The following is a 23,925-nucleotide window of genomic DNA, read 5'->3' as shown; positions in this document are numbered from 1 at the left end:
TTTGAGATTCTGATAAATTACCAAACATCGACAAACTGAATTTCTTTAATCCCTGTAGAAAATCATGACAGATCTGATAAATGTAGGTCAAGGAATTTGAAACAATATACTCTATGCCTCTACTCCCATTAAGTCTTCAGAAGGTCAAAACATTCTGCAATCAATCTTTGGTTTTAGATACTAGCACACCAGCTGAGTAAATGATATAACTTACATCTTCCGCCTTAAACCCAATTACTCATCTGCAAATTTAGCATAATTATTCGCTCACTTAATTGGCAGGCCTCAATGTCAGACCTCAGCACAGAACAGACTTAGTCAATGACCCACCTCACATGAACCCTGAATCATTCAACAGTAAAACATGACAAATGTCTTTTCAATCATCTTTACTTGAGAAACAAAAGCATGTTTACACCAATGGGGAGCATATACACTGTAAAAGGAAACATGGCGTGATATTTACATATGGCAATACAAGGATTAATTCATGCACAACCGGGCGGAATTCATACCCAGATAGCAAGCGGATGTGTAATGATTCTGGGCCATATATGGCCCAGATCCGCTTGCTATCTGGGTACCGCTGGAAGCCATTTTAAATGTAGAAATGTTGAAACTACAGCCATTCAGAGAATTTGTCAACAAGTGATTAACGGCGGCAGCTTGGATACATGGGTTGTACATTAAAGACCTGGCGAGCGCCAAGAAGAAATCCGTCTCTCCGAGGAGAAAAGCACTACTGCTACCGATGTTACACGGTTATTCCAAGGCACAGCTCTGAAGCCACTTCAGTGAAAGGTGCTTTGAGGGGGAAAAGTATAAAATGGAGAACACAAAACTGCTTACACAGATCTCTACCCAACCCCTTTTTGGCTGGGTGCACCGTCCAGAGCATAAAAATGACCCCCGCCCACCCCCCAAAAAAACTGTACATAACTAAAATATAAGGTTGAGTCCTACAGCGCTAAACGGTAACATTCAGGTCTGCTTCATCTTTTCTCTTTTTCTTCTTCTTCTTCTCCGTCTGTGGCCTCTCCTGCGCGGGGGTCTCCTCGGCCGGCTCCGCGTCCATCGCCTCGGACTTCCGCTTCTTCTTCTTGGCCGGCGTGGAGGCGGCGGCGTCCTGCACCCCGTTCCCCGCCTCTGGCTCAGCCTCCACCTCTTCGGCCTCCTGCTTCCTCTTCTTTTTCTTCTTCCCAGCAGCCTCTTCCTCTCCGTTCTCCTGAGGGCGCGGGAGAACACCAGATTGGGTCAGAACTTTAAAAACGACCATAAACCATCACCCAGTAGGGAGCGTTGGGCGAGCGGTCAGAGCTCGGATGTCCGACTCGCTTCAGTGATCAGGTCCACTGCAGGGGACCGGCCAATGGTTCGGAGTCGGGTTACTCTGGCATGTCGTACACTGAGACGGGACCACGAGGGGTCGAATCCCAAATCAAAACATGCAATGGTTCATAAGTTTGAAGGTTTCGTTAACATACCCCTGCTTCGCCGTTGGACTTGGCCTCCTCTGCCTCCCCGTTCTCCTCCTCTTGGAGCTGCTTCTCACGCTTCTTGCGTTTCTTCTCCTTCTTGGCCAGTTTCTTCTTCATCACGGCAGCAACCTCCCCAGCCTGGGTGAACGAGGAGAACGGTCAAGACGATGACCGATGTAACTACTGGTTTGCAACATGCCCAAGGCTAGGAGCCATGTGGATGAGGCACCACCATGCTGGGTCAGGCTCATTAAATCAGTTTAGCCCCCACGTATTTTGGTCGGGGGAAGAGTTGTCATCACTCACAGCAGGTAAACCCCCTCGAAGGTGAGAAAGTAACAGGTTCACTCCTAAACGCCCTGTAGTACATCGGAGCCTAAGGTCCCTAAATAAAGTGGGATCTTCTAATAGCTCACCTCTTTTACAGCCTCCTTCATCACATCCAGGTTCTTGCGTGGCGCCTCTCCCGTCTCGTAGAACGACAGACGCTCCTCCACCTGGTCACGCAATTTGTCTCCATACACGCTGGTTTGAACCTCTGTGACAGAAGGGGGAAATGCGTTAGTTACGCTCCCAGCCAGTGGGGGGCGCCAGTCGCAGCAATCTGGACCCGTGGCTTTGCTCAGGATTTAATCTTATCATCATCAACCCGAAGGCTGAATACTGTTGACGAAAAATTGAAGCATCATTGCAAATTACGCCATCTGGGCAAAAAGAGGGGCCCTAGAACACATCCCTGAGGAACTCCTCGCAAAGTCGATATCAAACGGCAGCAGACAAACCGCTGAGACTCACCAGAGAAACAGTCGATACGGGATGCAATGGTGCACTTGTTCGCCAGGTAGCGGGAGATGCGACCTTTATTCTTGGCTGCGGCGCGGCCGATGAAGGTGGAGTGGAAGATCAGACCGTATTTGGGCGTGTTGCCGCGTGTCTTCAGAGCCCTGTGTGCATGTTAAGATTTTTTTTTTTTTTTTAGCACAATGGGGAAAACCCAAACGCCATCGTAGTCGAATGGTACAGGTTCTAACTTCTTCACAACGTCTAGAACACCATCTGCCCTGAACAAGTTATCTACCTCAGCTAGGATAGGGTGGCTGCTCAGACTATGGGGGGTGCGTGAGGTTGAGAGGGATCACTCGTGGCGGCGGGGGGGTTGAACTCAAACGCCGCCCCCCCCCCTCCCAGCCAGTCAGTCACCCTGCTCGGCTCCGCCCCGGCCCTGCCATCACTGTAGCCACCGGTACCCCCAGCAGGGAAGGGGTGCCCCAGTACCTGAACAGGGCCTTCTCTGCGCCTAGGATCTGCACGGTGGACGCCGGGTACTTGGCGAGGTTGGTCAGACTGCCGGCATGGGAGATCAGACGGGCCCCCACCTAGGAGAGAGAGAGAGAGAGAGAGAGAGAGAGAGAGAGAGGGAGAGGGAGAGAGAGAGATCGAGAAAGAGGGAGAGAGAGAGAGAGGAGAGAAACCCAGGTCATTTGAAGGTTGGTTCTCTGACGTAAACCCACTTGCCCAGTAATAGGGGAGGCTTGGAACCGCCTCCCGCCTGGGGGGGGCTACCTAACGAGGGACCATCAGCACCAACGGAAATAATCAACATGGAAGTTCAGGGGATTGACAGATTTAGGTAGAACATCATTGGTCCATTTACTAGCCCCTACGGGAGGACGAGGCATGTCGCTGGGACCCTTACGTACCACGTCTCCGATGAGGGCGGCCAGGTTGGGGGCCACCTGGCTCATCTTGGAGCGAAGGTACTCCTGGAGCTCCAGACGGTAGGCAGCCAGGGAAACCACGCGGTTGGAGAACCTCTCAATGTTGATCAGGTCGATGGGAGAGATGTCCATACCTGAAATGGAGGGATGGGGGAGGGGCGAATATTGTCACTGAAAGCCAACTTCCACTCATTGCTGCTCTGAAAGTGCCCACCAATTTTTTGAAATGGTGCACATTGCTGTTGTTTCTCCCGACAGGATCCGCAGCGAGGAACGAAGGCCTTCGCTACAGGTTTATGAGAGAGGTGCTCTGCCCCCCTGTGTTATCCATCACGGACACGGTCAAGTCCTAGATGGGCAAATAAGGGGCTAGTGGACGCCATAGCTGGCTGGGTATCGATTCGAATTTCAAGAATCGATTCGATTCACGATTCAATTCAATATCTATTCGGTTAGTGTTACTAAAACCAGTTTTTTTTTTGTTGCAACCTTAATTACATGACTGCCAAGTTATGCAACACACCAATACTAGGGCTGGGTATCCATACTGATTTCCAAAAATGAATGATTGAATGAATTATTCATTCCTTCATTTATTCATTCAATTAAAGATCGGTTTTGGGATTCATGAATGAATTTTTTAAACCCAGCCCTAGTCATAACCTGCCAGGAGATCATTCTTTTGAGGTCCGTTTACCCATGGAGCTGCGAGAGGCCTCCAGGATGGACTGGGCCTTGGCGCTGTCCATCACCACCTCCTCCAGCGACTCCAGACTCTCCTCGCTCAGCTCCTTCCTGTTGCCGATCAGCTGGGCCATTTTGCAGTATGTGGCGTTGTCCGTCACGATCTTGACCAGCTCTGGGAAGTGGTAGCCGTACCACTCACTAGGGGGGGGGGGAGGGGAGTATAGTTAAGCAGAGATCTGATTGGACAGAACCACACCTTCCAACGCTGACAGAACCAGAATCTACACAGCCAGAGCTACAAACCACCGATGAGACAACTAGACCAGGCCGTACCGGACACGCATGGAGAAGGTGTTGATGTCCTTGTCCAGCTGGTCCAGCAGAGCGATGGACTGGATGATCATGTTGTCGGCCCGGTTCACGTTGAACTTGACCTTGGCCCTGGAGTAGCTGTGGCCCAGACCCAGCTGGGCCTTGGAGGCAGCCAGCGCCGTCAGACCCTTCACCAGGGAGTGGAAGTGGAGGCGCACGCCTGGGGGAGGAGGGGCCAGAGGGAAGAGAGGAGGGGCCAGAGGGAAGACAGAAGAGCTGAGTATCGATTCGAATTAAGAATCAATTCGATTCCGATTCACAAGGTTCAGAATCGATTTTAACGATTCAATTTGATTCGATTCAGTTAGTTACTAAAAGTTTTTTTTTCTTTTCTGTAACATTAATTATATGACTGCCAAGTTATGCAACACATCAATACTAGGGCTGGGTATCGATACTGATTTCCAAAAATGAATGAATATTAAATAAGAGATTTTGGGATTCATGAATGGATTTTTGTAACCCAGCCCTAGAGCTGAGTGAGCGCAGGCATGATCTGGGATGTTTGGAGGCTCGGGGCGTTCGGCCTGGCTGTTCAGATTTTCAGTATAAACCATCAGGGTCCACTGACGAACATCAGGATAGTAAGATGACATCACAACAGACCAGGTGACCCCGTTACATACACACCTAAACTAACCAGATGAGCTGCCATTTTAAATCATACTAATGAGCTGCCATTTTAAATCAGATACTACTGACAACTTAAGACAGAATGTCCGCACACTGCATGCATCCCAGAGAACTCACCGTGGGAGCTACTTAGTGACAATAAACCCCCCCACACACACACACACTCCTCTCACCTCTAAGTATCTCTAACACCACCCCTCCGGTCTGGATGGACAGACCCAGCTCCTCCTGCAGCGCTGCGCCGACCTTCGCATCCGACACCCCCAGCATGGCTTTCTTCTTCCCAGACATGGGGAGGTTGGTCTCCAGGAACAGTTTGAGATCCGCATGGACCACGCCTGTAATACAAGACCACCCAAGGGTGTGTGAGCAACATCTTGCACAAAAAAAAAGCTCTGAAAAACTGCAAAAGTGTTTTGTTATGTTAGCCCAGGTCAGATGTTCAGCTTGGATGTTTCAGCACAATCATTCAGTCGATTGACAGATATTAAAAACATCATTACATATGAGATGGGCAAGTAGTGTCACACAGCCAGCTCACCTTCTGAAATGGCATTGATATTGTCAAGGGCGGCCTGGGCTGATTTGAATGGGAAGAAAGCCGCTAAGCTCACCATGCTATTGAACTTCCCAATGTTTAATACACATTCTTCCACCTGGAGGAAGAGAAGGGATTCATTAGATATGCATTGATTGTGGTTCTCTGACGTAAACACCATTTGCTCAGTAATAGGGGAGGCTTGGAACTGCCTCACGCTTGGGGGGCTACCTAACGAGGGACCATCAGCACCAAAGGAGATACTCAACATGGAAGTTCAGGGGATTGACAGATTTAGGTAGAACATCATCGGTCCATTTACTAGCCCCTATGGGAGGACGAGGCATGTCGCTGGGACAGGTTACAAACTAGAATCCGGGCAACACTCACCTGGGGCAATAGCAAGCTGATCTCCTCCACCTCTTTGATGGCGAAGAGCGCATACCCTGCGGCGTGCTCGAACAGCACGTGCAACAGCACCTGCGGAAAAGACACACAATTTGATCACGGTTAGAGGCAAATCAATGTAGTGCGGTTTTGGGGGATGTGGCATTGCATGTTCAGTGGGTGGTTAACTACAGATGAAAGGACATAGACGAGCTAGCCAAGACACGTGTTTTAAGCTACGCCAGGGTTAGGACAAACACGTGGTGGTGCTTGAACACGTGGTCATCACGGAGCATGTTAACGTGCAATGCTTCTAGGCGTCCTGTGCACCAGCTCCACTACTTCCTTAAAGTCACTTGGCATCTTTATTTCCTGTCCTATATGATTGGATGAAGTGATTAATCAGGTGTGCGCTGGGTCTGCCTCACACCTGATTAATCACTTAATCCAATCATATAGAACTGGAAATAAAGATGCCAAGTGACTCAGGAAGTAGTGGAGCTGGTGCACAGAGCCTATCATGTATTTAGTAACTTGCTCTCCACCCGTGTCCCACGCAGGCTGGCTGGTGAACCACGTGGTGCAGCCCTAGGCCCGATGCTAAGCTAACGCTAGTTTGCGTTGGGGCCAACATTAATAACCCAACTTAAATTAAGATACATTAGTTTAAATTACTGCCAACAATCTGGATCACTAATAAACTCACAAGTTAGTAACTCTGCATGCTAGACAGTCGACTTCCGTCTAGGTGGCGAGGCCCAGCCCGGACATGCTAGCATGCTAAAGCTAACGTGACGTAGTCCAAGCATTGGTCAGTTATTTTCAATACCTCGCAAAGTGTCTTAATAATGTGGATTTGGAGGTCGGATAGCTGACCGGTTCATGCGATACATCCGTAGATATGAGGCTAGAATGATGCATTTAGACAATTAAACATGAGTTAGCTTAGCTTCTTATGCTAACGTAGCAGTCGCGCGCATGCTGGCTCGAGCTCAGTCGCACAATGTTAGTTACATCGAAAAAAACTATAAATTTGGGACCAGCTAACTAAGGAAACACACTTTCAAACGAATGCACTTTGTGATTATAACCTTAGTTAACTCTTAGAAAACATAAAATATTAAAATCTCACCATGATTACTTAGCCAGAGCTGCAGCGCGTGCTCTCCCTTTACTTCTGACCGACGGAAAGACTCGACTCGACTTTTTCAGCACGTTGCCACGTGACAAAGTATCGCGATATCGCTGCTCTGACATCGCGAGACTCCATCAGAACTGCTCTGACATCGCGAGACTCCATCAGAACTGCTCTGACATCGCGAGACTCCATCAGAACTGCTCTGACATCGCGAGACTCCATCAGAACTGCGCCATAGTAGCACTGCGCCACCCGCTGCCAAGTGAAATAACAGCAGAGGAAATAACTAGCCTGTTACAACAATGTGTGACAACACATTTTGTATGTACCTACTCATACAATTTTGTATGTGTTTGTTGTTACACATGCTGTTTCATCCACACCAGAGAGAGAGAGAGAGGGAGAGAGAGGGAGAGAGAGAGAGGGAGAGAGAGGGAGAGAGAGAGAGAGAGAGAGAGAGAGAGAGAGGGAGAGAGAGAGAGAGAGAGAGAGAGAGAGAGAGAGAGGGAGAGAGAGGGAGAGAGAGAGAGAGAGAGAGAGAGAGAGAGAGGGAGAGAGAGAGAGGGAGAGAGAGAGAGAGAGAGAGAGGGAGAGGGAGAGAGAGAGAGAGAGATGAAAGCTACAGTAGGCCTAGATAAAATAGCCTTTTATTTCCCAACTAGCTGTTTCAAACATTTCAAACACAAAGACTATTGTAGCTGTAAAAAGAGTGAACGAGGAGAAAGCAGGCTATAAGAGCCCACAGCTATGCCTACAATTACCTATATTTTGGTAAAGAACCACTGAAGCACACGTGGCTGATCATATTCCAACTAGAGCACAGTTATAGCTAAAGGTAGCCTAAATATCCTATTCAAGTGTGACCTGTAGCCTATTGTACAATAGATAAAGGTAAATATCATATTCAAACTCTGAGGGTATGAGGTCATCATTTCCATCCTAAATCTTTTTACACCTCAAACAATACCCCCGAACACAAACTACAACAATGTCAGAAATCTTCCTCAGATTATATAATCTACATAAAACAAAGGCCCTATAGTAGTTTTCTTGAAATAGGTCTTTGCGTACTCTCATAGAAGATCACATCATTCGTAACACAGTTGTCCATTGGAACGGCCTATTTTGACATCAGCATAGATTGCCAGAGGTTTTCCCAAAATAATCAGATACTGTGATAGCTGTGGAAAACAAGTGAAGTGTTATAGCAGGAAAGGGTGTAATTAAAGCTTTCAAGAACGACCTGTTACCAGGAGATGAGTGAATGTGGTGTCATGTACCGAGGACACTTACTGGGCCAGGTCATAAATGTCACGGTTAACAGGATATGACATAAGATTTGAGAATTTATGGCAAAATAGTTTCTGAAAATAGCAGGTGAGGGACACACACACACTCGCACAGACACACACACACACAGCTTCTCTATAGTGTCCAAAATAAGGACCAGATTTAACTACTTTGAGATATTGTATACATGTCATTTTACTTCGGTGGCCTGGAAGTGCAAAACAAATGAACAAATCAGAAAACAATACCAAGTCAGAAAAAACAACAAAGCAGAAAAAAACAGCAAACTGAAAACGGAAAAGGTATGTATGAGATCTCTCGTTGATGATTGGATGCACAGTCTGTCACTCTGGGTGACCGGGAAATAGAAAGGGTCTTTCGACATGCTACTCTAGGTAGAAAGAAAATAAAAGATTAAACGATTCAATGAGTCATGGTGTGTATTATATTGTTGTTACCAATTTTCCAAACAGACTTGTTGAATTGTTTAGGTTCATTTTCTTTCTTATTAAACTGTTTTCTGTCTTGAAGTTGTATTTTCTAAATTGCTGGTGTTATCTGACTTTTTGATTTGTTTCATGAATTGGTGTTTTGTTTTTTGATTTGTTACTGAAATGATCAAGAAGTTCAAACTCTATCTGAAACATTATGACATTTCTTAAAGGATTCATGCATCTAATCTAAAACAATGGCAAACACACACCAAGACAGAGGTAAAGCCTACGCTTACTAAAATAAACAAACACCCCACTTCATTGGAAATCTGTTCGTTCACATAGATTCCACCGAGCAGCATAAACCCAGCAATAAAAGAGATGGATTCTGCAGAATTTCTGTGTTTCTATGGGCTGGAGGAGAGTGTGATGGAACTGTTGAGAGGCGGATGTGTGCGGGGGGGGGGGGGGGGGGGGCAGTTAAGGGACGGAGGGGATGAGGAGAGGGTTCATATAAAGAGGAGGGTCACAGGCAGGGTGTCAAACAGCACTCTAGCTCATCTCTGGCAGACAGTCCTCAGCGGAACTGACAGGACCTGACTTAACAGCACGTGAGTACAACTAGCTCTCTCTCTCCTCTCTCTATCTCTCCTCTCTCTATATCTCCTCTCTCTCCCTCTCTCTCTCTCCTCTCTCTCTCTCCTCTCTCTCTCTCCTCTCTCTCCTCTCTCTCTCCTCTCTCTCTCTCCTCTCTCTCTCTCCGCTCTCTCTCTCAGTTGTAACCTAAAAATACGGTCTCTCCCTGTGTATCAGGCTTATACGTTTACTTGTGTCTCTTTCCACCATTCCCATTCTTATCTCTTTGCTTGAGCCTGGGTTAATCTCCGCCACAGTTTCTCAGCCTTCCTTGCCTTAATGTCATGGAAGGCCCCTTCAAACACTGTGGATCTCAATCTCTTCCAAGATAGCAAGTGGATCTGGGCCATATAGAGGCCAGATCTGGCCCTTGTGGCTTAGTTCCAGCCCATATATGGCCCAGAATCATTACACATCCGCTTGCTATCTGGGTTTGTGTTCTGGTAAATATAGGTCATGCACTGTACCCAATATAAAACATAAAGACCTATATATAGACATGTATTTAGAAGCTTGAAAGCCCCTGTGAGACCTGTTGCTTCAACGTGACTGCAGACAAGTCTGGCATTATTCAGTTTCTGGAAGCGTTCGTCCCGCTGTGTGTATTAATCCGTCAGTGTGTTTGAGCCTCCGTGTTCATGTTTGTTTGTTTGTGTTTGTGTTGACGCACGGCGGGGACAGAGAATGACGGTGCGCGGAGCAGTGACGGGCTGTCTGGCACTGGTGTGCTTCGTGGCCGCCCTGGCCCAGCACGCCGACGGACACCTCACCTTCTTCAGCCCCCAGGAGATGAGAAACCTGAAGGTAAGCGGCAGGAGATGACGCACAGGAAGTGGGACAGGAAGTAGGACCTGCTTCACCTGTTGGCTTTCATGTTCAAAATAGTACGCGATAACATATTTGGTTCCTGTTAGTCAAGCCCCTCCCCCCAGTTTTCCCAGTATCTGTGCTATGAACTGTTCGTGCACCATGGCAACAGAAATAGTACGCTGGCAATATTGCGTGCCGCTGCCATCGACCTCCGTTTGTAATGTGTGCTAGACACACACAAGTGCGGTGCCATTCGTTAGTGTTCTAATCAGTACGTTCACCAGGCGCTTGCCTTGGAAGTTCATTGAAATGTGTGTGTGTGTGTGTGTGTGTGATCACAGCAGAAAGAATGGAGGAAGGATATGGAACCTCGGTCAGAGGACAGCCAGTTAGAGGATGTCACCATCGAACAGCTTCCCAGGGAGGAGGGAGGCGAAATTCCTGTGAGCTCTCACACACACACACACACACACACACGCACACACACACACACACACACACACACTTATATTATAACAGAAAATAATACAAATGATTAGTCATTGCAGAAGCCAAAGGTTTCACTTTCACTATTATTTGTGAATAAACGATTCCAGTAAACACAGTACTACTGTACCGTTATGGAATGCTCTTGATTGTGTGTTTGTCTTCATGTCTGGGCGGCAGGACAAGACGGTGGAGATTGCTGTGCGCCTGCCGGCCAAACGCTTGGACCATGTGGGCCCCTTACTGGGGGAAGTACTACAGGAACTAATGGAGGAGGCAGAGAAAAGTAGGCATCCAGTTCTGTAGGTCCAGTTCTGTAGGCCCAATTCTGTAGGCCCAATTCTGTAGGTAGATACCTGATGAAGACCACACAGGTCGAAACATTGTGTTCGTTTAATAAATCACTGTGGGAGCAAACAAGCAGTGTGCGGATATTCATCTTTATTCAATTTTGCCAGTTTTGTAGGCCCAGTTCTGTAGGCCCAATTCTTTAGGCCCAATTTTGTAGGCCCAGTTCTGTAGGCCCAATTTTGTAGGCCCAGTTCTGTAGGCCCAGTCCTGTAGGCCCAGTTCTGTAGGCCCAGTTCTGTAGGCCCAGTCCTGTAGGCCCAGTTCTGTAGGTCCAGTCCTGTAGGCCCAGTCCTGTAGGCCCAGTCCTGGGATGCCGCGCTGTCTGAGAGGAAGCGGGAATACTGATATCTCATTTGCAGCATTTTTTTAATGTTATTTTTTACATCATTGGTGGTTATACTGTGTCCATGAGGAAATCAGTGGTGTATAGGCTACTCTTGATTACGCAACAGTTCCAGTATTCCAAATACCAACAACAACAACAACAACAACATTGTTCCCTGGAGAAATCGATCTGATCTGACGTTTGGTGGCAGTTCACTTGCATTACGTGTCCAATCACTTTTCTTAAAAAAAAAAAGAAGAAAAAAAAGCAAATAGGAATGTAACTTTGTTTACACAAGCATGTCTCTCTCTCTCTCTCTCTCTGTCTGTCTGTCTCTCTCTCTCTCTCTCTCTCTCTGTAGACAAATAGGGAGACAGAGGACTCCAGGATGTATCAAGGCAGCCCGTCTTCTTTAATCAACAAGGATTAAAAGCACAGAATATTTTCTTATGTCTCAATGAGGAATAAAGGGAAAACAATCATTTCAAACAGTTGTTCTGTGAATAAATTCATTTTTTTTAACCTTAATTTTACCTTAATTCGTTTTCTACCTTAGATTACAGCAAAGATCTGTAACTGTGAGTGCTCACATTATGGATAGTTACATAATATATCATGTTTTAGTTCTTATTTTACCTTTATTTATCCATGGGAAACCCCATTGGGATCAAGGTCTAATTTGCAATAGTGCCCAGGTTACAAGACATTACATTTAAAACATACACATTTAAAACTACATCATCATCATTACAACATAAGGATACTTTTTAAACATACAGATAGATAGTAACGGTCATTTATGGCTGAACCCTTGCACAAATTTAAAAAAATATTTTCAGATTTTATCCTGTTTTCACAATAATTTTGCGCTTGCGATGCATTTCATTGTTTCCCCTCCTATAATGTGCCCCCCTGTATTTAATGAGTTACTGTATTTTATGGGTTACTGCAGTCAAATGGTAGAAATTGAAAATTCTATCAAAATCGATCAAATCGAATTGAAAATCAAATCGTCGATAATCGATTTCAAGTTGAATCGTGACCCCAAGAACCGAAATCGTGAGATCACTATTGATTCCCACCCCTAATCAATACCTCCCTATTTTGTCAACTTCATCCAAACCAATGGAACAATACCAAATAATGCAAATACATTAAATACCTCTAAATACTTGAACCAAGCCTTGCACTCACTGAGTGAGATTTCCTCACTATAGACTTTAACACCAACTCTCTCAGCCTGTATCGCCTGGCTGCTTTTTGGTCATTGTTCAGAGTTTGGAAGTCAATCTCTCGCAGAACTCAAAGCTCTTGGAGGCGAGGGCGGGGTCTCGGGCCAAGGGGGCGGGGAGAACCAGAGAACAGTCGCTGTCAAAGTACTTCCCGGTGATGCCCTCTGTTTCCTGGGCAACGGCACAGTAGATGGTGCTGACTGCTCCCTCCTCTGAAGACTGAGCACACACACACACGCACACACACACGCACGCGCGCACACACACACGCACGCACGCACGCGCACACACACGCATGCACACACACACGCACGCACGCGCACACACACGCACGCGCACACACGCGCGCACACACACACACACACACACATCGTTAAGGGGGAAGGGGAGAAGGATTCAGAAAACCAGCTCCCGCTTATTAATATACAGTATATTATATACAACTCAGTGGAATATCTTTTTCATGGGGCCCAAATTTCCTGGTGACACCCCTGCACACACACACACACACACACACACACACACACACACACACACACACACACACACACGCAAAGAACACAGGCACACAAACACAAACTCTACTAACTAATCGAAATATAGCATTATATATACAACATCTGTCTAAATGGAACCAACAACAACCACAGCTTGTGTGCACATTGAGAAGACCAATTGTTCGTCTCATGTTCAACTGAAGCCAAAACCTTTGTTCTAATCCCTAATCAAATGAAGTCTGTTGGAAATGTGTGTAATGTTCTGGGAACGTTGCCCAGGCAAACTCTGCTGACCCTGTATCTCCCTACTCTCACACTGTCCAAAAAAACTAAATGCATCTCTGCTGACTTGCACATACTGTACGGTAGAAACGCACGCACACGCACCAACTGATCATTCGCTTTGTTCGGTTTTTCTTCATGTCTTGTGTTGCCGCTGTGTATGAAATGTGCTATACAAATAAAGTTTGATTTGATTCTACACGCTAATGCACTTTCTCTGGATGGGCTCCAAGAGCTAACAGTATAATCGAAGACTCGAAATTCCTGTCACGGTTCAAGATTTGAGATCATTGAGAGACATCTGGTAGCGTTTGCATTAGTTCTGTTGGCTCGATGACTGGATGTGTTGGTTAACTCATTAAGCTCTGAGACGACTGGCTGCAGTGCTACTCATGATTAAAAGGGATGTCATGGGGTATGTAAGGGATGATGTATGTAAGGGTTGATGTATGTAAGGGATGATGTATGTAAGGGATGATATATGTAAGGGATAACGTATGTAAGGGATGATGTAAGGGATGACATATGTAAGGGATGATGTATGTAAGGGATGATGTATGTAAGGGATGATGTATGCAAGGGGTAACGTATGTAAGGGATGATGTATGTAAGGGATGATATATGTAAGGGATGATGTATGTAAGGGATGACGTATGTAAGGGATAACATACGTAAGGGATGATGTATGTATGGGATAATGTATGTAAGGGATGACGTATGTAAGGGATGACGTATGTAAGGGATGACATATGTAAGGGATGACGTATGTATGGGATGACGTATGTAAGGGATGACGTATGTAAGGGATGATGTATGTAAGGGATGATGTATGTAAGATGTATGATGTATCATGAAATAATTCAACGGTAGAACGTGCCATTGTCCAATCAGAATCTAGTATTTCAGAGAGCCGTGTAATAAAAGGGTGAGAATGGATGATGAGAATAGGCAGCAACACCTCATCCACACTGAACATCAGCACAGGAGTCCCGCAGGGCTGTTGTCTGGGCCCCAGGCGGTTCTCATTGAACACCAGCACAGGAGTCCCGCAGGGCTGCTGTCTGGGCCCCAGGCTGTTCTCATTGAACACCAGCACAGGAGTCCCTCAGGGCTGCTATCTGGGCCCCAGGCGGTTCTCATTGAACACCAGCACAGGAGTCCCTCAGGGCTGCTATCTGGGCCCCAGGCGGTTCTCATTGAACACCAGCACAGGAGTCCCTCAGGGCTGCTGACTGGGCCCCAGGCTGTTCTCATTGAACACCAGCACAGGAGTCCCTCAGGGCTGCTGTCTGGGCCCCAGGCTGTTCTCATTGAACACCAGCACAGGAGTCCCGCAGGGCTGCTGTCTGGGCCCCAGGCTGTTCTCACTGAACACCAGCACAGGAGTCCCTCAAGGCTGCTGTCTGGGCCCCAGGCGGTTCTCATTGAACACCAGCACAGGAGTCCCACAGGGCTGCTATCTGGGCCCCAGGCGGTTCTCATTGAACACCAGCACAGGAGTCCCGCAGGGCTGCTGTCTGGGCCCCAGGCGGTTCTCATTGAACACCAGCACAGGAGTCCCGCAGGGCTGCTGTCTGAGGCCCCAGGCTGTTCACCCACGACTGCTCAGCCAAGCAGCAGTAGCAATCCAATCATCAAGTTTGTGGACGTCAGACCTGATCTCCCCCAATGACACTGCCACAGGAAGGCCATCTCCATCACAACAGACACCAACCACCCCAGCTGCCACCTGTTTGCACCATCTTGCCGGAGAGACGGAAGATGGCTGAGCATCAGGACCGCGAAGGAGAGGTTCCACAACAGCTTCTTTCCTGACCTGGCCTGCAAGCTCAACAGGCAACATGCACTAGACTGCCCCTGAAGACACCCCTTGGACAGTGCGGTGAGTGATGAGTTTGTCCTCAAGAGTAGCTTATGACCATGTCGACAGGAGTTGAAAAAGTGCTGACCTTGAAAAAGAAGATTCCTACTAGGTTGAAGAGGAATCGAACCAGGAAGTTATAATGTCTCATCACCTCGGTCATCACCACACCAGGATGGAGGGAGTTCGCTGTCACACCTGAGAGAGAGTGAGAGAGAGATTTGGGATTTTGTCACATTTTGTCTTCATTTCCAGTGACTTACTGTGCATCTATGTGTGGGTATATGTGTCCGTTCATAGCATGATATTTAGACCAATCAGGAGTAGCTAATACCGTTGCAGACCAGTAGGGGGCAGTGGCAATTCCTCATAAACCTTAATTCACCACCTGGGTGTTATTCTTTTGAGGACCAATCAGAAAAAAAGATTGACCTATACTAAAATGTTTGAGCTTCCACCTAATCTAGGCATGTATATGTAGATATGTCCATAGAGATTTAGGTCACAAATATGGTCACGCAAAACCGCTGGCCCTATTGTCAAAGGCTATTGACAACCCAGTGAAAAATCGACTGACTTTCGATGTCAAAATCAGAGCCATACTGTAAGTCTCTTTTTAGGCTCTGATTTCAGTGTACAAATACATGTAAGGCTGTGTTTACCTGAATTGACTATAGCTGTACTGTATTGATTATGATCAATTTGAGGAAAATTAATAAAACAACGTAGTATGTTGTTGAAATCTGAGCCCATATCCACCCAGCCAGGCTTGCCTGTCGGCTGTGCAGACATGTACAGAATGTTTCTTTATCAGATTTTAACCGCTTCTCCGGAAAACGGCAAATAAAAAACAAATTCCAGGCTGATACTAAACAGCGGAGGCCTTTTCAAAAATGTTTAGTTTTCTAAAGTTAAAGTCCTCTGGTAGAAATAATGAGACTTAATTGGGGGTTTTTGAAGCCAAGTTTGCAGTAGTGCAAGTCTGGTCTGTTGTTGTTTATTATATAGACAAGGTGCAAGGTGATGAAAGGGTCAAGTGATTAGTTGGGGGGCTGGGGGGTTGTCAGCAACGGCAGGGGGGGTGGGATTGAGAGACTGGTCCGTAAGATACAGTAAGAAAACACTGGCAACACAGTTAAGTTGGTACAGTATCTAAAACATGCTTAATTCATTCTCACTTTAGAAACCTTGTTCCAGAAAGACCACTTGGAAGTCACTGAAGCCTTGTGCTCTGTTAAATAAAACATATCCCAGATAGCAAGCGGATGTGTAATGATTCTGGGCCATATATGGGCCGGAACTAAGCCACAAGGGCCAGATCGGGCCTGTATATGGCCCTGATTTGTTTTTGCTGTCTGGGATTTGATAAGATATTATATTTAAAATATTGATTTTAGAATAATTTTCTTTTCACTTGCTCCCACTTATAATGTGACATCTCTTTCCCAAAACAGCATAACTCGCCCTCTGATATATTTTGGGAATCATAACGGTGTTTTCCCTTCTCTGCTCATCTCTGTGATGCCAAGAATGGATGAGCTTTGCCTCCTGGCACTCCCATGAACAGCTTAAACGCCTTAACCTTTGACGATAGCGCCAGAGGTTGTGCGAGTCCATATTCGAGGCCTTATGTTGCATATAGCACTACAAAAAAACCCAGAGAACACCTGTGGAGAATTAAAGCATTAGGATCTTTAGATACATTGTGCTCACATAAGCTTCATGAATAGTTTAAGAATCATCATCACACAACAAGCAAGAAATGTTTAACCTTTATCCAGCCTGGTTAGTCAACTGAAAACATTCATATTCTCATTAACACCTTGGTGGTTGTCCTTTCTATTAAGTGTAGATATCTTTGTGTTTGTATTATATTTATGTTGAAATGTTGTCTGTAACTTTATGCTGCTTTCTTGGTCAGGTCTCTCTTGTAAAAGAGATTTTCAATCTCAATGAGACTAACCTGGTCAAATAAAGGTCAAATAAAAAATAAATAAACATTTCCCACCCAAACGGAGCCAGACCTACCAGTGCCTTCCAGCCTACGCGCGAGCTCATTGGTCCACAGGACATTGTGCAGCTTGGTGTGATTGTAGACGCTATCCATGACGTAGACGAGGTTGTCGCCACGGAAATGGGAGAAGTCCACCTGTCCCCTCCAGTGGTTCACTGATGACACGTTGATGATGCGCGCCGGAGCCGAACGCTTCAGAAGGTCTGTGTTGAGGAGGAGGGAAGAAGAGAAAGATGACATGCTGCTGACTTGGTGTTGTTTCAAACTAATTTCGTCATGTAACACAAACTAACTAGGGTTGGGTTTAAAAAAAAAAATTAATCGATTCTGAATCAAGTGATTCCGAATCGATTCATGAATCCCAAAATCGATCTTTTATTTAATGAATGAATAATAAAATTAAGGAATGAATAGTTAATTAATTCATTCAATTATTTATTTAATCGAATCGAATCGAATTGAATCGTGATAATCGATTCTGAACCTTGTGAATCGGAATCGAATCGATTCTTGAAATTCGAATCGATACCCAGCCCTAAAACTAACACAACACAATCCATTGCAACACAAGAGCAGTTGAGTATAATATCAGTAAAAGTCACCTAGAAGCAGGTTGGTGAGGAAGAAGGGACCCACGTGATTTGTGGCAAAAGACACTTCAAGACCATCTTTGGTGATACCTCTGGGCAAGCCTGAAAGTATACACAATAACACCAAGTAATGCACTCAGACTCACACACAAACAAACACACACACACGCACGCACATGCATGCACTCACTCAAACACACACACACACACACACACACACACACACACACACACACACACACACACGAGAGAGAATAATTCTCAACAAACTAGTTTCATGTTGTTTTTTAAATGCTGCCATTTTGGTCAGGTGAAAAGAGTTCTTTGATCTCAAGCTTCTTTACCTGATTAAATTAAAGTTAAATAAATAAAACACACACACACACACACACACACTGCCTGACGTCCAATGGCTGTAGAGTAGCGGCGCCGCAACGTATTATGGGGTGATTAGGTAAGTGATGGTGGGGTATTGGGTCTCTGGAGGGGTATTAGTATCTGGATGAATGGGCCAGATCCCCACAGGCACACTCAGAAAGCATGTAGAAAGCCTTCCCAGAAGAATGGAAGCTGTTTTCGCTGCAAAGGGCGGACCAACTCCATGAATTTAGAATAGGATGTCATAAAAGCTCCTGTAGGTATAATGTGTAGGTGTGCCTCTACTTTTGTCCATATACAATAACAGATGATATCTGTCACACTCATCTATTCACCTCTATTTCTTTCTGCAACCTGTTTTGACTATAAGCTAAACTATGTTGATCCTAATCAAATCGAATCCATGTCAAACAGGTTTGGCACTAAGCACACAGTAGGCTGCAGAGGACAAATAAAATGAAGGTTACTGTACAGGGTACAAGGTTTAATGGGAAATTAAATCGTATCGCATCCTCGTGCGACATACCTTGACATTACTCTGGATCGGTCACTCTCAGGGCAAGTTAGTGCTAAGAAAGTACCATACAAAGGTGCCTCTTACTCAAATTTCTGTATCGCAGAACTAGTTTGATATTACAATTAAAAAGCTCTTTCCATTCTCTCAGTTTCTTCTCCTCAACATTAAAGAGTTAATGCTAGCCAAGCCTAGGGGTTCCTCTTCACCACACCAGGGAGAGAACGCTAGCCTAGGCTACCGGTTTCTCTTCACCACACCAGGGAGAGAACGCTAGGCTAGGCTAAGGGTTCCTCTTCACCACACCAGGGAGAGAACGCTAGCCAAGGCTAGGGGTTCCTCTTTACCACACCAGGGAGAGAACGCTAGCCAAGGCTAGGGGTTCCTCTTCACCACACCAGGGAGAGAACGCTAGCCAAGGCTAGGGGTTCCTCTTCACCACACCAGGGAGAGAACGCTAGCCTAGGCTACCGGTTTCTCTTCACCACACCAAGGAGAGAACGCTAGCCTAGGGGTTCCTCTTCACCACACCAAGGAGAGAACGCTAGCCTAGGGGTTCCTCTTCACCACACCAGGGAGAGAACGCTAGCCAAGGCTAGGGGTTCCTCTTCACCACACCAAGGAGAGAACGCTAGCCAAGGCTAGGGGTTCCTCTTCATCACACCAAGGAGAGAACGCTAGCCTAGGGGTTCCTCTTCACCACACCAAGGAGAGAACGCTAGCCTAGGGGTTCCTCTTTACCACACCAGGGAGAGAACGCTAGCCAAGGCTAGGGGTTCCTCTTCACCACACCAGGGAGAGAACGCTAGCCTAGGGGTTCCTCTTCACCACACCAGGGAGAGAACGCTAGCCAAGGCTACCGGTTTCTCTTCATCACACCAGGGAGAGAACGCTAGCCAAGGCTAGGGGTTTTTGTTACCACTCTTTTCCCTTAAAGTCTATGAAGGGAGAGAGTGCACCCTTCAGAAGTAGAGAATTGTAACACAGTAAAAAAAAAAAAAAAAATTAGCATGTTTTTGTTATCTCATTTGCAAATAAAAAGAGACAAGAAAGGTTTGGCGATGAACATGTGACCTGGCAATCTTCTATCATACAAATCATGTGTATTTCACCATTAGGCCTATTTGACACTCAGTATGACAGTGGCATCGCCAGGATTTAAAAAGACAATCTTAATCTATTTTCAAGGGGGCTGATCAATGATAGCTGTTATGTTCATTATTGCTCAGCTACAGTTCCTGTATAGTAGGATACTACTATACTATAGCCAACTCAATGCTCACCTCCCAAAACCCCCTCCTCCGTTCCAGATGTAACCTCTTTATAGGGATATAAACATTGTTTATAACATGTATGTACATTCTATTTCTCATCTCAGATTCTATGAAAACCCTAGATCCACCCAGACTAACCCTGCTGGTTAGATTATTTTCGAACCCCGCTGCTTTAATGTGTAATTGGTTGTCCTTTCTATTAAGTGTAGATATCTTTGTGTTTGTATTATATTTATGTTGAAATGTTGTCTGTAACTTTATGCTGCTTTCTTGGCCAGGTCTCTCTTGTAAAAGAGATTTTCAATCTCAATGAGACTAACCTGGTAAAATAAAGGTCAAATAAAAAATGAATGAACATTTTCAATTTCCACCCATACAGCAGTCACACCAGACTATACACAACACAGACCCAACATAAATAAAACACCATCCAGAACCACCTAGCCAGTCCTCTCGCTAAACCCTCAAAAGTTCACCTGAGGCGCCCGCGTTGTTGACCAGGATGTGGAGCTCCCCCTCTTCCTGGAGCACTCCTTCGGCGAACGCCCTCACCGAGTCTAGACAGGAAGTGTCCACCAGACGCAGGAGCACGTTGGCGTTTCCGCTGCTCTCCCGGATCTCCTTCAGCGCCGCCAACCCACGCGCCTCGTTGCGGCACGCCAGGATAACCTTTGCCCCGCGTTGGGCAAGGTCCAGGGCAATGAACTTCCCTATACCTGAAGCAAGGGGGAGGGACTTTACATTTCCTCAATAGCAAATCTAGCAGGAGCGGAGCTTAGGGGTGACCCGGCGTTGCTATGACCACCACCACAGACTACCGCCTCTCTGGCCACCCCCCAACAACACCGCTTTCCAGGCAGAGCGCTTTGCAAAACCATTTCTCTACGGTTGTTGTTACTATACGGACTCAACTGTCAACTCCTAAGCGACTAGAGATGGTATTCAGAGAGCACAGACCTCCTCCCACGAATGCATTTCCTGGCTCTGTGCACGCGCACGTGTGCGAGCACGATATGTTTGGTATTGCTACACTCGTTAGGTTGTGAGCTTTATGTCAGTCTAAACCCAGTGTGTCTGTGACCTTCCCGTGTCGAGATATGGCCGTTTCAATTTCCACTATTGACAATGAATGGGGGGAATCCCAAGTCCAAAAAATGAATGGAGGTGAATGACCGGCCATGTTTGGGTGGCTCATGGACCCACCCAATGACTCGGATCCACTCCAAAATTGAATGGGCTCTAAATTCAACTTTTTAGACTAGGATTATGCGGACAGCTACCAGAAAAACTACCAGACCACTTTTCATGAAACTCGGTGGAGGGGTGTAGCATGGGACAATTTAGAAGCCATTCAATTTTGGCATGCACACGACCACACAATGCATTCAGGGGCGGAGGTCTGTGCTCTCTGAACTTGGGTACACGGTCTGAGACTTGGCGTGAGATTTGGTCGCAGTCTCCTCACGTCCAAACTAATAAATGCCGAACTTGGTGTGGAAATGACCATATGGCCAGTTTCTGTTGTACGATCGCTTAGTAAACGAGGGCCAATGACTGTAGGGATGAAAGCTACTTTGAAGAGCTCTGGAAAACAAGTGGTACATACGGCTGAACAAAGCAATATTGACACAGAACCGGCGCCCAAAAGAAAGGACATTGGACACAGTGTGATGTCTCAACTAGGTGGGCGTCCTGAGCAGAACAAGGACACTTCTGCTACAGGGATTTTACCCCGTCTTATGTGTAATTATCTTATGTCATTTAAATTGTAATGATCTAAAAAAAACAACAACATAACTTTAACAATTTGATATTTGTTTTTCAATCATTGAGGGTTACATAAGAGAGAGAGAGAGAGAGAGGAGCGAGAGAGAGAGAGAGGAGAGAGATTGAGAGAGAGAGAGAGAGAGAGAGAGAGGAGAGAGATTGAGAGAGAGAGAGAGAGAGAGAGAGAGAGAGAGAGAGAGATTGAGAGAGATTGAGAGAGAGAGGAGGCGAGGGCAGTGTGTGTGTGTGTGTGTGTGTGTGTGTGAGATGGCCTGCGTGTAAATGTTCCAGGGCAGTCCGGTTCCAGCGAGCCAATGTCCATGGGAATAAAACTATGCAAGACTTGCGTAGCGCACACATGACAGCCCCATAAACCAGCAGAAGGGTTCAGGTTCCCCACACGCTAAATCCCGCTATGCATGGTAGCTTTGAAACAGATGGGATGAGTTCCACAGAATGTTAAGCAGCGCTAAGATTATTGCTTTGGAAGCTATCCCACTGAGCAAAGACACGTCTAAAAAACGTCTTTTATATGTCCTTTTTGTCTTTTTCGGACGTCCAAAGACATCCAATTAGGAGCCAGAATGAAAGTTTATTTTAGACGTTCAGATATTGAACCTGTTCTGCACGTCCACAGACGTCTTAGAGGGGTCCAAGCCAGACGTGTGAATATTGAGGGGTCCAGCAGACGAACACACGGGGTTCAGGACCGACGGACGTTATTAAGACGTGATCTGAACGTCTCCCTGACGTTGCGTGTTTGCTGGATATATTCTTGGGCATAACGAGTCCATGTAATAAAACTATAGGATATAGGCTGATAAGCTACGCTATGATGTCAGCATGCAATACAACAATTAGCTCACTCTGTATGAACATATTTGGGATTCTACCGACCTGTGTTAGCTCCGGTGACTAGAGCCGTTTTTCCCGTCAGTCGCACCGGGCAGGCGCGCGGGTTCCACGTCCCTCTCCTCTGTGAGCGCACGACAAGACCCAAAATCACCGTCGAGACTGCCCATAATGGGTTCCAAAATATATCACTCCAAACTGAAGACATTGGCGAACCCAAGAAAGCCCCAATATTGAGCACTTGAAGATGGTGAACAAAATATTCTCCCAAAAGAACTGTCAAACCGGACCAATGGGCCAAGCTCCGTTCATAAGTAACCTACTTTCCAAGTGAAGTCAGAGTCCACATCTGTTCAGATTTACAACGCTTCCGCCGGGTCTTGACGTCAGAAGACTGAACTTCTCGATCACTTCACCATTCGTTTTTAATTCTGGGACATGGGCCGGGAGCCAGGACAAGCCCACAGGATCACAGAATGTTTTCTGCTACCCCCCCCCCCCACACACTGTTATTTCTTATTAGGGACCGTTCGAAATGTACGGGAGGAGGTCACTGGAGGAATTGAGTGTTGGGAAATAAAATGCATGACCCTCCCTCTGAGAGAAACATAGTTTTCATTATATTCAATATGGTATTGGTACTCGAAATAAAAGGTTCAACGCGTCCCTAGATTGGATTATTATACTGATTGATTGCGTTATACACGTTACGGTAATGCCATAGCGAATGACTAGGCCTACATGTCACGAGTTGCTCAATTGTCTTCATTGACGTAGTGTCTAGCTTACTAGGGTTACATAACCAGCCCAACTGCTGGCTGGTGATGAGAGATGGAACCCCTGCCTGGCTGGGGATGAGAGATGGAACCCATGCCTGGCTGGGGATGAGAGATGGAACCCCTGCCTGGCTGGGGATGAGAGATGGAACCCCTGCCTGGCTGGCTGGTGAGAGATGGAACCCCTGCCTGGCTGGTGATGAGAGATGGAACCCCTGCCTGGCTGGGGATGAGAGATGGAACCCCTGCCTGGCTGGGGATGAGAGATGGAACCCCTGCCTGGCTGGGGAAGAGAGATGGAACCCCTGCCTGGCTGGGGATGAGAGATGGAACCCCGGCCTGGCTGGGGAAGTGCGTCTCGGCTAGACACAGGCAGACTGCTACTCCTGGCAAGCGATCTTTTGATAACGTGGGATCAAATTATCTACAGCTATTTTCTTGCCTCAAAAGATAATAAAACTTAATAAAATGACGTATTAACAGCTGTAGAGCTAAAATCACAACAGTCTTTTGGCTGTTTTGAATAACCCCGCCACCACTGCTACCAGCCAGTGCCAACTGCAGTCAAGTGAGCCGCACTTTTTTCTTCCACGGTCAAGTGAGCC

General features: G+C 46.4%; 2 protein-coding genes across 3 annotated transcripts; both read right to left on the bottom strand.

The window, feature by feature from the left end:
- Positions 1 to 382: 382 nt before the first annotated feature.
- Positions 383 to 6,996, bottom strand: nop56 (NOP56 ribonucleoprotein homolog). The gene is made up of 12 exons (XM_084445352.1): positions 6,946 to 6,996; positions 5,817 to 5,906; positions 5,430 to 5,544; positions 5,062 to 5,226; positions 4,217 to 4,415; positions 3,894 to 4,081; positions 3,179 to 3,330; positions 2,754 to 2,854; positions 2,274 to 2,422; positions 1,895 to 2,016; positions 1,485 to 1,616; positions 383 to 1,225 (listed from the first exon to the last, which is right to left on the bottom strand). The coding sequence occupies exons 1-12, from the start codon at positions 6,946 to 6,948 to the stop codon at positions 968 to 970; spliced, it is 1,674 nt and encodes a 557-aa protein (XP_084301478.1). The 5' UTR covers positions 6,949 to 6,996; the 3' UTR covers positions 383 to 967.
- Positions 6,997 to 11,066: 4,070 nt separating this feature from the next.
- LOC311315034 (retinol dehydrogenase 12) lies at positions 11,067 to 22,965 on the bottom strand. 2 transcript variants are annotated; one of them, XM_084445622.1, is made up of 6 exons: positions 22,590 to 22,965; positions 20,402 to 20,641; positions 17,772 to 17,861; positions 17,184 to 17,372; positions 15,310 to 15,353; positions 11,067 to 12,734 (listed from the first exon to the last, which is right to left on the bottom strand). In XM_084445622.1, exons 1-6 carry the CDS (start codon positions 22,750 to 22,752, stop codon positions 12,555 to 12,557), a joined length of 906 nt encoding a protein of 301 aa, XP_084301748.1. In that variant the 5' UTR covers positions 22,753 to 22,965; the 3' UTR covers positions 11,067 to 12,554. The 2 variants fall into 2 exon arrangements, with proteins under 2 accessions (XP_084301748.1, XP_084301747.1); XM_084445621.1 differs by having other exon boundaries at positions 15,244 to 15,353; positions 22,590 to 22,962.
- Between the last annotated feature and the right edge of the window lie 960 nt (positions 22,966 to 23,925).

This window comes from Borostomias antarcticus, assembly GCF_949987555.1.
Source record: "Borostomias antarcticus genome assembly, chromosome: 11".
NCBI lineage: Eukaryota > Metazoa > Chordata > Actinopteri > Stomiiformes > Stomiidae > Borostomias > Borostomias antarcticus.
This window is presented reverse-complemented; position numbering and strand designations above follow the sequence as displayed.